General features: G+C 33.7%; 1 protein-coding gene across 1 annotated transcript; it reads right to left on the bottom strand.

Annotated features, from left to right (window-relative positions):
* Positions 1 to 3,897: 3,897 nt before the first annotated feature.
* On the bottom strand, positions 3,898 to 4,882 carry LOC116527721 (cytoskeleton-associated protein 2-like). Its single transcript, XM_032244852.1, has one exon. It carries the CDS (start codon positions 4,506 to 4,508, stop codon positions 4,050 to 4,052), a length of 459 nt encoding a protein of 152 aa, XP_032100743.1. The 5' UTR covers positions 4,509 to 4,882; the 3' UTR covers positions 3,898 to 4,049.
* Between the last annotated feature and the right edge of the window lie 9,846 nt (positions 4,883 to 14,728).

The following is a 14,728-nucleotide window of genomic DNA, read 5'->3' as shown; positions in this document are numbered from 1 at the left end:
GACTTAAATATAAGACCTAACATCATAAAAACCCTAGAAGGAAGTCTAGGCAAAACCATTCAGGACATAGGTGTAGGCAAGGACTTTCTATAACTTTGTTTACAACATATTAGTCGATTTCATACTTTATATTAGATTAATAATAAAACTTCCTTCAAGAATTTTTAATTCAGAAAAATAAGCCTCCTTTTGATACCTAACATGAAAATTATACCTATTTTCCACTTACAGTAATGTTCATATATAGATTACTACTTATAGTAATAGAGAAAATTGTTGTGGAACCAACTCAAAAAGTGAGAAAAACTGAACAAAACCAACCAATTTCATTTGATATATAAACATCTTGTAGTATATCTATACTAAACATTTTGTAGCGTATCTATACTAATGTATACTAATGTATAGATATACTACAAGATGTTTATTTTTATTTGATTTGATATACAAATATCTTGTAGCATATCTGTACTAATGTATATGTATACTAATATCTATACATTAGTACAGATATGCTACAAGATGTTTATATATCTAATCAAATCAGTTGATATTAGTATAGATATATCATGTTTATTTATTGCAATATTCAATAATGTGTGAAAATTTTGGTGATTCTGTGATGTTATTTTGTGGAAATTGAGAAGATCATTCTAGAATTGATACAGAAATAGAAAGACCAAGCATAGCCTAAAATATGTAAACTTTAATTGAGAGAATATATACTAACAAATATCAAGGCTCATTACAAATGTACAGAACTTAACAAAGTATATTAATGGAAAAAGGACAGACAAATCACCAGTGAAACAGAGTAGAATTTAAAAAAAAAAAATCCTTGCATATAGAGATGCTCGATTTAGGGAGAGACTGGCATTATGGCATAAAGAGCATAAGTTTTGTTTTGCATTGGTTTGAATAAATAACAGTGAGTCAGTTGAAACCCATACAGAAAAGACATAAATCTTAACCAGACTCTGATATAGCAAATACATTGGGGTTAACAGATTGAAAATATAAAACAACTATCATTAATATACTATGGGCTCTAAATAAATAGACAACAGGCAAGAAAAGACAGGCAATGTTGGTCAAATCATTTGATATGTTGTGAGGTAAAATCTTTTGATACGTTGTAAGGTGAAACTTAGTTCTGCTTACAGAAAACCTCACATCATTTATAGATTTAAGTCCTGTGTGCTAGTAGAAATATCAGTGACAAAAATTTGCTCCGTATTTTTCCTTCCATTTCTATTTCCTTTTTTGTTTTATAAATAGTGAATTGATTACTATTTATAACTAAATAGGTTATCAAGATTTCATAATCATTTCAGAAAGCTTAAGGAAGTAGAATGACAGGTGAAAGAAATTTAAAGTACACCATAACTTTCCCTTTCTCTTTTGAGCCATTAAATGGAGAAAATCTATAGGCACTGAGAGCCACTTGGGGCCAGGGATAGGGGCAGGTACTTTCAAGAAATTGAGAAATATTTTTAAATAATTCCTAATATAATGGTTGCAAGGGCTGGAGGTAAAAATAGGTGCTTGTATGTGTTACTAGACACGACAGTCATATGGCTTAATATGCAATTCCTTACTATAAGAAAGTGATGTGAGTCATTAATCCTTAGCTAAGTACTCAGCATTAAGTGGCATATAGTGTACACTAGACTATATATATTTAACAAGATTTTAGAATTTCTGGATCTTCTTACAAGCTTTTTTATTTTATTAGGTTTCTAGTTTCATGCACAGATTTCACCATGGATTTAGTATATTGAGAAAATAATTTCCTATCATTGGGAAAAAAATTGCATTAGCTCTATTGCAATTTGATTATAATATGAAACTACAGAGATAAAAACTACCTTAAATGGTCTGAGTTTTATGATGCAGTATAATTACAGTTACTTACCTCTTTAGTGACATGGGCAAAATTGTATAGAAGCTATGTATTCATTTAAACAAGTTTTGGAATAACACAGTAATAATGTAAAGTTTTAATAATTTTTTGTCATATCTGTGTTAGATTGTCATGCCTTATTTTTACTTCTGTTTGTTTTATTTATTCAGTACTTATAAGAATTCACTTTGATTTTTTTTTGTTAAATTTCTCCTACAATTGCCTTCAAAGGGTCAGCTGACAAGAGATGGATGTCATAATCTGCTCACTCTGGCATTTCTCTAAATAGAAGGTAAAGTTTGTGTACTCTGTTTTTCTCTCCTGAGTCAGTGATTTATCTCAAGAACAAAAGTACAGTTACTAAAGTGCTGAATTAAATTAAATATTATTACTGACTTATTCCAAGAAAGGAAACGTGTCCCAGTTTAAAAGTAATAAGAAATATTTCACACATATATACAACTTCTAAATTCTTGAAATGAGTTTTTAAACAGAAAAATCTAAGAGTTTTATATATAACAGTCTGCATCATAGTTTGAAGTACTAGGATATTCAGTTTGGATTAAAATATATATATTAAAGATATAAGTATCTATAGCTATGGTCCTCTATTAACTTGAATTTTAAGAGAAATTTTAAATGATACTTTAAATATTGTAGCCTATTCATTATATGTAATGAGTATTCTTTTATTCTCTAAATCTTTCAATGGATTATTGTGTCTTCATATAAAAAATTAAACTATTACAAATTATATTTCTTGTAATTAGAAATTATTGACATATAAATGTATGTATATTTGATATGTATGCATGAGGGTATATATGAATGTATGATTTCATCAATATATTTTATTCCCTTGGTTTTAAGATGTTTTCATGCAAATTTACTTTATCATAGTAATATTTTCCCTCAAAATTATTTAAAACTACAGTAATTATCTGCTATGATTTTCTTTCATTTTTTTATAGATATTTTTATTGTATGCATATCAGGTACACAGAATAAAAACACTACCCTCTAGAACGTGAGAAGTCAATAGAAAAAAGATATATATATGGAACGAACATAAAAACAACTAAGCATGTGATCTTCAACCATATCCATATAGTTTTTAAACTAATCTTTTACAATTAAAAAGTCACTTATTTGAAACTGTAGAGTTGACAGATGATGTGTGCCATGTAAGTATTAGTTTAGAAACTTACAAAACAATTTTAGAGTGGAGAGAAAACTGTGTAACTATCATGTTACAGGGGACATGATTTAACAGTAGAGTTTTTATATTATAGAGAAGAAAACAAGGGTAAGTATCAAGTATTTTAAAAGTGCTATCTAAACTAGAATGACATTTATTCAGTATGATACATTCTTTCCCTACTCCATTCTAATTGTTTAAAAACTACCAAGAGAAGTTGCAGAAGTTAAAGTACTAAATCTGGCATCTTTTCTTTCTTACACAAAAAGTATCTTTTCTTATAAATGGGGCTATTTAATTAAGTATCTTTCTTGGTGAACCCAGTTATAATCAAAAGAGGCCATGAGACCACAGACTACTACTGACAGAAAGTGACAGTGTGGTCACTTTTCATCGATCAACAGGCAGTCCGAGGGACACAACAGAACACAAGTCTGGGTAACGTGAATTTGGTGAGAAAGCAAGCTAAACCTCCTGTGTCTTAATATTCAAAGTGAGTCATTCTATACAATTTTTGACTTTATACTAATCCAAGAAAGGCCAAAAAAATTATTCTGTTTAAAGGCAGGGAGGCATATCATAACTTTCAAAAACATGTCAATGCAAACATACACATTTTAACTAGAATAACTCATTTTCTAATGATGCATCATTACTGTACTTATAGTTAGTAAAGTGAACAGACTAGTATTATAATCTATTTATATTCAAGGAACATTGTAAGCTAGCCAATAAAATTTACCTATCTTAAAGAAAAAACTCAGTCAGTTGAGACTGAAACTTTATAGTATGACTTTGCTGGTCAATGGGCTTTGATTTTTCCATCAGTTTGTCAGTAGACGATGAAGCAGGCCTGGCCACAACTTCAGATGCTATGCTTCTTGACAGTGTCTTACTTCTTACTATATCTTGACAAGAACTGGTTTTGACAATAGATAAAGCTGTTTTTTATTCTAACGGTTCTTTTTCACGAGGCACTTTCCAGATTGTAACATGGGCAGAGGTTCTACTGATGCCTTGTTTCACAGTGTCCTGGGTATTACTGTGATGACTTCTAATTGGAAGTAGCACAAGCTGTGTGTTCTGAGATGTAGTGCTCACAGGTTGCGTGGTGGCAGTCATACTTGAGGATCTATTATTACTTTTCACTATTATACTGCTGGTGTTTACAGGCTGAGGCTTTGTGGCTTTAGGGACAATGGTTGAAAGTTTCTTTGTTGCTGCAGAACTCTCGTCTTTGACTTGTAGAGATTTTCTAAGTGAATCAACCTTAGACTGAACAATCTGGCCATGATAAGGTCCAAGCACAGGTTTCTTGGGCATGTTAGCATCTCGCTTTTGTTTTTCTCCAGTTATCTGTCTCTTTTCACTACTGTTTTTAAGGTGAAATGCCTGGCTTAATGTCATGTGTTGACTTTGGGGATTATCTTCAGTTAGTAACAATTGCAGAGTTTGATTACTATCCTTAGGTTTATGTGTGTCAATTACTGCAGTTGAATTGGTTAGTTCATTTGAAGGTTTTAAAGGAATAAAATTTACTCCCCATTATTGTACTATTTCTGCTCCCTGCAGGTCTCTTCACACTTTCTTTATCAGCCATTTTTGTTTTAAGTTTCAGCACTTTAGTCCTTTCTTGAACTTGGTCCTCAGATGTCACAGCTCTCTGACCTCTACGGGATAACATCTCATTTTCCTATTGTATGCAAAAAGTGTTTTCTTCTCAACAGATATTCCTGGAGTTTTTGTCTTCTTTGCTCTTTGAACGTGGATTGGGCCCTCTGACTCGGAGGCGGGGAGTGGGGGGGCAGCTGCAGGTCTCAGGGCACGGCTGGGGTACTCATCGTAGCTTCAGTTCGGGGGATGCGTCTCCACTTTAGTGTCTATATAGAACTTCTTCCAATTATCTGCTATGATTTACATGGCATATTGGGTGTTTTTTACAAAAGTAGATTATTTTTTAAATGTTTACATGACCTTTTATATTATTCTTACATTAAGCTTTATTTTCAGATTGTGTTTACTATTCTACAGTGCTATATTTATAGTCTATAAAGGTATTAAGCTCACTATGTATTTACATTTCTTCCCAGTGGAAAATTTTTTACTATAGAAATAGTATATCATTATTGTCTTTTGATACGTAAGTAATTATATCAAATTACCTGGTAGAATCTTATAAACTATATTAAAGCATAATCAGAATTGTAAAAATATGGTTTATACCAAAATAAACATCAACATTTGACGACCAACGCATTGAAAATTACATTTCAAAGTAGCAAAATGATATGATGAAAAAGTTTATTTTGATTTCTTTTAATGTCTAATTATTTTAAGCAGATCTTTATTATTAATTTTATTGCATGGTAATCCTGTTTTTCATTTCCACAAAGAACCCAGTATGAAATGTGGACAGAAACAAATCTTAATAGAAATTATACTCAAGTAGATATTTGCCTTGTATCCAAAATGTCTTATCAGACATATTTAAAAGTGTGTAGTTTATACTGATTTGTGTTTGTAAATTGGAATGTTTGGAAACTACTCAATATTAGGTCATTTTAAGAGAGGTGCAACAAATAATGTAAGTAATTTACAATGCCTAAAACACTCATTTTCAAAGGAAGAAAATCGAGAACAGATCTAAAATTACTTATAAATAATATCTATCTGTTCAATAGTTTATATTATGTATAATGTGATTAGCAATGCAGTGGAAATATATTTGGTCACGTCCCATTCTGATGTCTTTACAAGAAATAGTACATGGACACGAATTCACAATGTATTCTGTAATATATTTAGTTTTAAGACTTACAGGTCCTTTTGAATTTGTGTTCTCAATGGTATTAAGTGGTACAGGCAGTAAGAAATGAACGCCCTGTTTTGAAAGTTGCTCATGAGCTAGGCACATAAGGGTTAGTACTCCTGAACAGAGACTATGTTTGTTACAGTGCTAACAAAAAATCTGAATTCTGTTGAATCCACACAGTAAGTTGACTTATGGGAAATCTGTACAATTAGTTGACTTAAGTAATTCATTTTCCTATGTAGTAACTTCTATCTAATCTATACAACAGCACATCTTTATACAAATCAGAGTAAGGAAATCAAAATAAGGAAAGACCAATTGAAAATATGCTGTCTCTTCCTTTGATCATCACTAAGCATAAGATTGGCTTATATAGGGATTATTTCTATATGATAATCTGTTGTTTAATATTAATGAGCAATTAATGGTAAATGTGGCTTTTTGTGATTAACTGAATTAGAGTATATCTATTAACATATCTTCTTCTCAGCTATTTTTGTTAACTACTTTTGCTGAATTTGACCTATAAACCCTAAGAAAGTCAGGTTAAGCTTTAGATTTTCTTTGAATCTCGCTTTCTTTCTTCACCATTAACCTTTCACTTCCTTCATGATCTCATCCACTTCCTTCATGATCTCATTCACTCCCATGACATTTCTTACTGCCCATATGTTACTGAATCCTACATATGCATCTCAGGTATAACACTGCCACATATACAGTTTTATAATTCAAGAATTCTCGAGGCTTCTTTGACTATTTCCTTTCCCTTTCCCCTACATATGTTTCTAATGTGCCTGTTAAGTTTACATTCTAAATCTCTTATATTCATTTTTTTATTGAGCTCCACTACTACAGTTATAATCCAAAAGCCATTCATCTTTTCCTTGAACTGAGGAATTGGCTCCTGGTTATTTTTGATTATGGTAAGAACACCTACATAAAATTCACCATCTTAACTATTTTTAAATACAGATACTATGTAGTTCAGCAATGTTACATGTATTTACACTGTGAAACAAATCTCCGGATCCTTTCTATTTTGTAAATCTGAAACTATGCCCATTAAACAATTCCTTTTTTTCCTCTCCTTACTGTTCCTGGTAACTATTACTCTACTTTATGTTTTTATGAATTTGATCACTTTAGATACTTCATCTAAGGGGACTCATACAGTATTTGTCATTTTCTGACTGGCTGATTTCACTTAGCATAGTGTGCTCCATGGCTCATCCCTGTTATAGCATGTGAAGCATTTCCTTTCTATTTAAGGCTGAATAATCTACTGCATCACATTTACCCATGCATCTGTGGATGAGTATTTGGGATGCTTGTACTTCTTGACTATTGTGAATAGACTTGCCATTAAATGTGTGAACACAGATATGTCCTTGAGATTGAAACTCTGCTTCCATTCTTTTGGATATATGCTCAGAGGTAGAATTGTCAGATAATCTGGTGGCTGTATTTTTAATTCTTTGAAGAACCCCCATACTATTTTCCATAGCTATTACACTATTTCACAACCACAACTAAAGTGCACAAGGGTTCCCATTTCTCCACATGCTTTCCAGAACTTGTTACATTTTGTTTTTTGTTTGTTTGTTTGTATTTTTCTTTTGATAAAAGACACCCTAACCAGTGTCAGTTAGTATCACATTGTGGTTTTGATTTGTATTTCTTGGTGACACTGAGCACCCTGTCCTATGCTCACTTGCATATCATCTTTGGAGAAATGTCTATTCAAGTCCATTGCTCATTTTTTAATTAGGTAATTTGACTTTGTCATTGTTGTTGTCCGGTTTCAGGAGTTCTTAATATGATCTAAATATTAACCCCTTATTACATACATGGTTTACAAGTATTTTTCATTCTTTAGGTTGCCTTCACTCAGTGATTGTGTCCTTTTATCTAATTCATTTTTTAGTAGCTTCTTTTGTACACCCAATTTATTCTCCATATTATTTATTGAAAAATAATTATGAAGTCTAAATATGACCCTGTAATTTCAGAACTTAATATTCATTTGTGCCTTCCCAAGGCTCTCAGGATAATATTTAAAATGCTTAAAATTGCGCTAGAAAATCTGGCATATACCTACCTCACCAATTCCTTTACACATCCCCCCACCCTTCACTTCATGCCATACCTGTTTTCACGTACTTCCTTTCATGAGCCAGGTTCCTCTCTGTCTTACATTCCTTGCCTGTTTTATTCATTCTGTATTACTTTTCTCCTTTTTCTTTGAAAAGTAAACTTCTATTGTTTTTGAGCCTCAGATTAAACGTCATTTAATCAGGGAAGTCTTTCTTGACTCACCAGCCTAGGACAGGTTTCTTGTTATGTAATATGAATGCTCTCTAAACTCATTTGAGGTATTTATCAACGTTATAATGGAATAATTATTTAAATTATGCAAATATTTATTTTATGTCACTCACCTCAACTAGAATGTAAGATATGTAAAGAACCAGTCATTCCTATTCCCTACTGTGTCTCTAAGTCTAGCAAAGTTCCTTGCTCATTTAACTGATCAATAAATGCTTTTGAAATGAATAAAATAACAGATGAAGGAATAAATTAGTATCTGATCTCTATAGACAGTCTCAACTATAGCACCAGCTAATGATGTCAGTTTAGGAAACATGGTGCTTGGTCCTGGTATGAGGATGTTATATTCTAGTTGATACCAAGAAATGAACAAACTCAAAATTAGTAAGTTTGAGAATGTAGCCAGCTAAATGCAGGCCAAGAGTCACAATAAAGTATGTTAGAAGTAAGGGATCAAGTAAAACACAAAATTAGGTTAGGAGCAAGGTTAGTATTAAAAACACTGACTGGATTTTAGGAAATCCCTATGAACAAAATTGGAGAGAGGTTTGCTTGTGTATACTGGCCTTGAGACACACCCAGGACAGGTGCATGGCATAGAATGAAAGATGTATTTTCAAGGGGAATAAATGTTAACATCATCAAATTCAGGGCCAAAAGGACATAACTATTCATATTTTTTAATATTTTAAATACCTGCTTTGAGTTATCACGACTTTACGTCACCTTCTTTATTATGTTTTTTTTAATAATATCCACATGATTCGTATTACTTTGCAACCTGTATTTTTTTTTATTATTATTATTGCAACCTCATAATTTTAGGAATGTATTAAAAGTAAGGTATACAGAGTAAAACGATTTAGAATGCTTTTTTGGACTAAAAGAATCTCACTAATTTTAATTAGTGGTCTAGTGTCCCAACTGGGAACACAAGCAATTGTCTGTCAGCAACCGTCTTTCCCTATGACTAGGAAACAAGGCTATTTGTTCTCTTCTTACACATTGGAATCTAATCATAGTACATTATTTACTGCTCTGATCTAAGCAACAATCTTGTACTAAATATTTTGCAGTCATTTACATCAAGAAAATGAAGACATTAATTTCAAATGGCAGTTTTACTTTTTGGTTGTGACTATTGTCTTTTATTTACTTTTATTGCTCAAATGTAGGACATACTTTTCATAAATAACTTACAAGAAAAAATTTAATACTCTTTTCTAGATAGTATTTAACACACTGTTTTACACGAAAAGATATTTGTTCTGACAATTTCATAAAGATGTCTTTTACCCTTCGAAATGCCAGCACCTGACAGTTGTGAACTCTTTACTTTGTCGAATAATCTCTAACTCTGGGAAAATACCAAGAGTATTCGAACGATTGACCTTTAAACAAGCCTTGCCTTCTATTGGAATTTAAAATCTCTGTGGCTGAATTCACCAAAGGATTATTTTTCTACTATATATTATCATAAATATAATACTTACTTTATAAATTATCAAGTAATATTACATTCTGTCTGTATGAAAGTATCAGACTAAATTGTAATACCTTGAATGTCCTGATAGTTTCATTATCACTAGTCATCATAGAGGTATCATGGGGTTTCTTCCTTACCCACAGTGCTTCAGTAGGAATGAAAAATTTTTCTGTGGGAAAGGTAGCTTGTTCAATATTAGCTATATGTAAAAACAAATTCACCATATCCTATGCCTTACATTTCTTTTGTTTTCTTCATAATGCCTATTAAGTATGTATCCTTGTAGGCAAATCAGTATTTTTCTCTGCATCCCAGGTTCCTTGTTAGTAAAATGAAGACTTCTGAATAATAGTCTATTAAGCTTCCTTCCACTACTGTCACTTGTGTTATGCATCGCAGCAGGGGTTATATTGACCCCAAGAGTGTAAAAGTTCTTTCCTTGTGAGGTGGGATCTTAGACATTACAATAGTTTGTGGCCCTCCAAAGGGCCACCATGCATAAACTAATATACAATAAATCTGTGGTATTAAAATTCTATGGAAGGAAGGAAGTGATTAGAAAAAGCATGTCCAGAATACTCTTTAGGTGGTTATAATTTTTTTTAAAAGTTGAAAAATACTGCTCTCTGTGTTCATGCGCCTCATGTAGTGGGCCCTGGCAAAATCATTTTTACAACTCTTTTAAACCCTTTTTCCGTTCATGTCATATAATCATTATGTGGGTCATATATATAGGCAGGGTGATTAGTTTCCATCCAGTGTTTGCTTGCATGCAGACATTGCTTCTATCCTTCAGGACAGATTATCTGATTTTTAAGGTATGATTCAAAGATAGAGCAAAAGACTGAGCATGATTTGAGTTACTACCTCAATAAATATTGAGGGTGAATTTCTTCTACTTTTAAATATTAGACAAAAATTATAAAAAGACAGAGAATGCTGTTTTTTGTCATCTTTGAATCCAATATTTTGAAAAAAATTAAGCAGATATTTTTGGTTTATATTATTTTATCACAGAATATGGTCTAAATGTCCCTTTCCTGTTTATTAAGCAAGATAAAGCAAAGAAAAACAAAAAGCAAAGCACATATAGCAAGTGACTCAGAATAATAACAGACTTGTCAGCAAAATGTAGGCAGTTTTTCGAAAGACTTACACAGATTCTATTCCTGAAAACTGTATACTTTAAACCACAGAAACAAATTAAATACTCAAATAGCAAAGTTATTATCCCAAGAGCCTAGGTTAGACTGGACAAGCCATTACTGGCTGCAAAGTATGACAACTTTCAAATGCCCATCCCAACTATTACTTTTCCAACTGTGCTGGAAGCCCCATTATAGCACTCACAGGGCTTTGTTGCAGTTTACTAACCAAACGATGATTTCCAAAATGAACCAGTTCATCAGTGTTTAATATAGGTAATCTGTTTTACGCCACAGACTAATAAAATGTTTAAGGTACAGTTAATTAAATAGATAATTAATTTGATTTTTCATTATATTGTGATTCTGATTATATTATGCACACATACACACTCATTTTAAGTACAAAATACACAAGACAAATACAAAATGAGCGTAAGAGAATGTAGTACACACATGTATATTTCCTCATTTTCTCAACTTGTGAATATGTTATATTACAAGGCAAAAGGAAATAAAGATTTCAGATGAAACTGAGATTGCTAATTAACCAACCTTAAAATAAAGAGATTATTCTGGATTAGCCAGAGGCCAAAAGTAAACACAAGTGACCATATATAAGAAAGAGGGAGGCAGAAAAGTCAGAAATTAAGAAATGGCATCCTGAAAAAGAATCACTTGGCCATTGCTGACTTTTAAGATAAAAAGGCACCATAAACCAAGGACTGAGGGAGCCTGCTAGGAACTGGAAAGAGTAAGAAAATAGATTCTACCCTAGAGTCTGCTATATTATTTCACTCCCACATTGCAGTAAAGAAATACCAGAGATTGTGTGATTTAGAAAATCAAAAGAGGTTTAATTGGCTCATGGCTCTGGTTCTGCAGGCTGTATAGGAAGCATGATGCTGGCATCTGCTAGGCTTCCGGGAATGCCCCAGAAAATTTATAATCATAGCAGAAGGCAAAAAGGAAAGAGGCATGTTACCTGGCCAGAGCAGGGGCAAGAGAGAGTGAGGGCAGTGGTGCTACATACTTTGAAATGATGAGATCTCATGAGTACTAACTACCTTGAGGACAGTAGCAAGAGGGATGGTACCAAATCATTCATGATGTATCCATCCCCATGATCCAATCATCCAATCACCTCCTACCAGGTCCCACCTCCAACACCAGGCATATTTGTCTGTTCTCCCACTGCTAATAAAGACATACCCAAGACTGTGTAATTTGTAAAGAAAAGAGGTTACTTATTTATTTACTTTTTAGTAGAGAGAGGGTTTCACCATGTTGGCCAGGTTTGTCTTGAAACCCTGAACTCATGATCCAACTGACTCGGCTTCCCAAAGTGCTGGGATTACAGGCGTAAGCCACCATGCCAGGCCCAAGACTGGGTAATTTATAAAGAAAAGAGGTTTAATTGACTCACAGTTCTACATGGATTGGGAGGCCTCACAATCATGTAGGAAGGCAAAGGAGGAGCAAAGTCATGTCTTGGCAGTGGGCAAGAGAGCATGTGTAGGGGAACTCCCCTTCATAAAACCATCAGACCTCTGGAGACTCATTCAGTATCACAAGAACCACATGGCAAAGACCTGCCCTCAAGATTCAATTACCTCCCAACGGCTGCCTCCCATGACACATGGGAATTATGGGAGCTACAACTCAAGATGAGATTTGGGTGCAGACACAGCCAAACCAAATTACTGGGGATTACATTTCAATATGAGATTTGGTTGGGGACACACATCCAAATTATATCATCTGCTTAAAGGAAAGTAGCCCTTCCAATACCTTGATTTAAGCTCAGAGAGACTATTTCATATTTCTGAGCTCTGGAAATAATAACTTTGTTTTATGTTAAGCCAGTAAGTTTTTGGTAATTTGTCAAGTTTCAATAGGAAGCTAATATAATGAAATAAGTATTCAATGACCATCAGTGTACTACTAAGGACAAATGAATTGTAAAAGTATCAGAAACCATGCTTATGTATTTAAAGACATTACTTCTATAGAAAGATAGTATAACAAAGTCATTGAAAAGGTTTCCAGAAGTAATCTGCATGGTTTTAAGCCCCAGCTCCACCACATTCTAGGTGGGTAATCATAGCAAGTTGCTTAATATCTGTGGCTCAACTTTCTCATCTTAATAATGGATGAAGTAATAATTGTACCTCAAAAATTGGAGTAAATAAATACATATAATACTATAATCAACAGTACAGGGCACAGAGTAAATCTAATGCATATCTTTCCTATTATTGTTTACTTATTTTTATTTGCTATTTGTGCTATTACTATTCAAGAGATAGCATTATAGCATCTATCTCAGTTTTTGTATGGTATCTCATATAGCCAGCATATTTCTTTTGTCTTCGATATTATATGTCAATGAGCTGGTATGAAGTGTTTTTAGCCCTTGATTATTTAAATGGATTGACAGAAGATTTATTAAGAGGCATCTTGCAATTATCTTTCCATCGGTGAAGGCATCTTAGGCATCTCTCTTCTATGGCTGGCGATATACATGCTTTGACTCACTAACAGCATCTTCAACATGAATTTTGTACATCAGAAATAAACATAAGAAACTTGATAATTTTTTAAACCACTTCTGTGTATTTCAATGGTAATTAGCTCATGATGGCTGATGAGAGCCACCCAGCTTCTGCCACTTTCACAAGGATGGACCAAACAGCAAGTAGATAACCACACATAGGAGAGCATATCTAAGAAGACTCACGGAATCCAGCAGGAAAACTACAGGCATACATACATCCATACAGGAAAACCCTCTGAGGCACAGAAACTTAAGATGGCAGTATTCAGAGGAAACTGAAGCAGCTAACCACCAGATCGGTTTGAAGCTAAGAGTGATTCCTCACCATGGGTAAAAGTTAAGGGAGAGCACCTTAGCAGTCCACATTCCTAACACAGATGCCTGCAGTTCTAACTACAGGAAAGCCCCTTGGCCTTCAGAGGCACAGAGCCGACTATAGGGAGCTCCCTGGAATTTATGTGGCTGAATTTTTCCAGGAGGAGCATTTTCCTCAGGCCCCACCACTGGGCTGCAAAACACTGCAGCATTCCACCATTTTGACAATGGAGCTATGACTGAACCACAACCTGCCCTGGGGTCCAACAGCTGCTGAATTTCCACATCCCTAGGCCTCTAACAATATCCCTCAACATCCGCACAAAAAGTTGCCATATCATGATGGTGGCTAGACCCAGTGGTGTGGATATCACTGGAACCCATGCTCATAGAGCTAGCTCTCTACACCGCAGGAATAGGTAGTCCAGCACATCAAGGAGGCTGCCCCCAGAACATAGGGAGCTTAAGTGTTAGCTTCCCAGAGCCTGAGAGCAGGGTGCCAGAGGCCACTGCCCACCTCAAGCAGTGAGATCCCTATGACCCATGTGTCCCACCAGGAGCCAAGAACCAGCCCACCCATCCTGCTAATTACCCTGATCTGATTACTATACATTATGTGTGTCAAAACATCACTATGTACCGTAAGAACAGGAATAATTTTTGTCAATTAAAGAAAATTCTTCAGGTTATTCCAGTATACAACAAAGAATGAGAACCACTGCTATAGAGGATGTCAAAATAAATAAGATAGTCTTCAACTAAATTATATACTTCAAAAGAGTGAATTTTACGAAATGTCAATATTGATATTTCAATAAAGTTCATGTAAAAGTAAAAAGATATTTCAGTATCTATATTATGTGTTTAAAACCTCAAAGAACTATAAAGATCCATTCGGACCATTACTGGTCATTTTCTTAGAACTCTGTACATATTATGAATATTTTAGTACTTATGTTTCATAATAATAATTAAGATTTA

This window comes from Sapajus apella, unplaced genomic scaffold (genome assembly GCF_009761245.1).
Source record: "Sapajus apella isolate SASKATOON/1434 unplaced genomic scaffold, GSC_monkey_1.0 scaffold55, whole genome shotgun sequence".
NCBI classification, from domain to species: Eukaryota; Metazoa; Chordata; class Mammalia; order Primates; family Cebidae; genus Sapajus; species Sapajus apella.
This window is presented reverse-complemented; position numbering and strand designations above follow the sequence as displayed.

What these genes read in the sequence shown, in the direction of transcription:
- LOC116527721 (XM_032244852.1), bottom strand. Translation starts at nt 4,508, where the DNA reads ATGACATTAAGCCAGGCATTTCACCTTAAAAACAGTAGTGAAAAGAGA.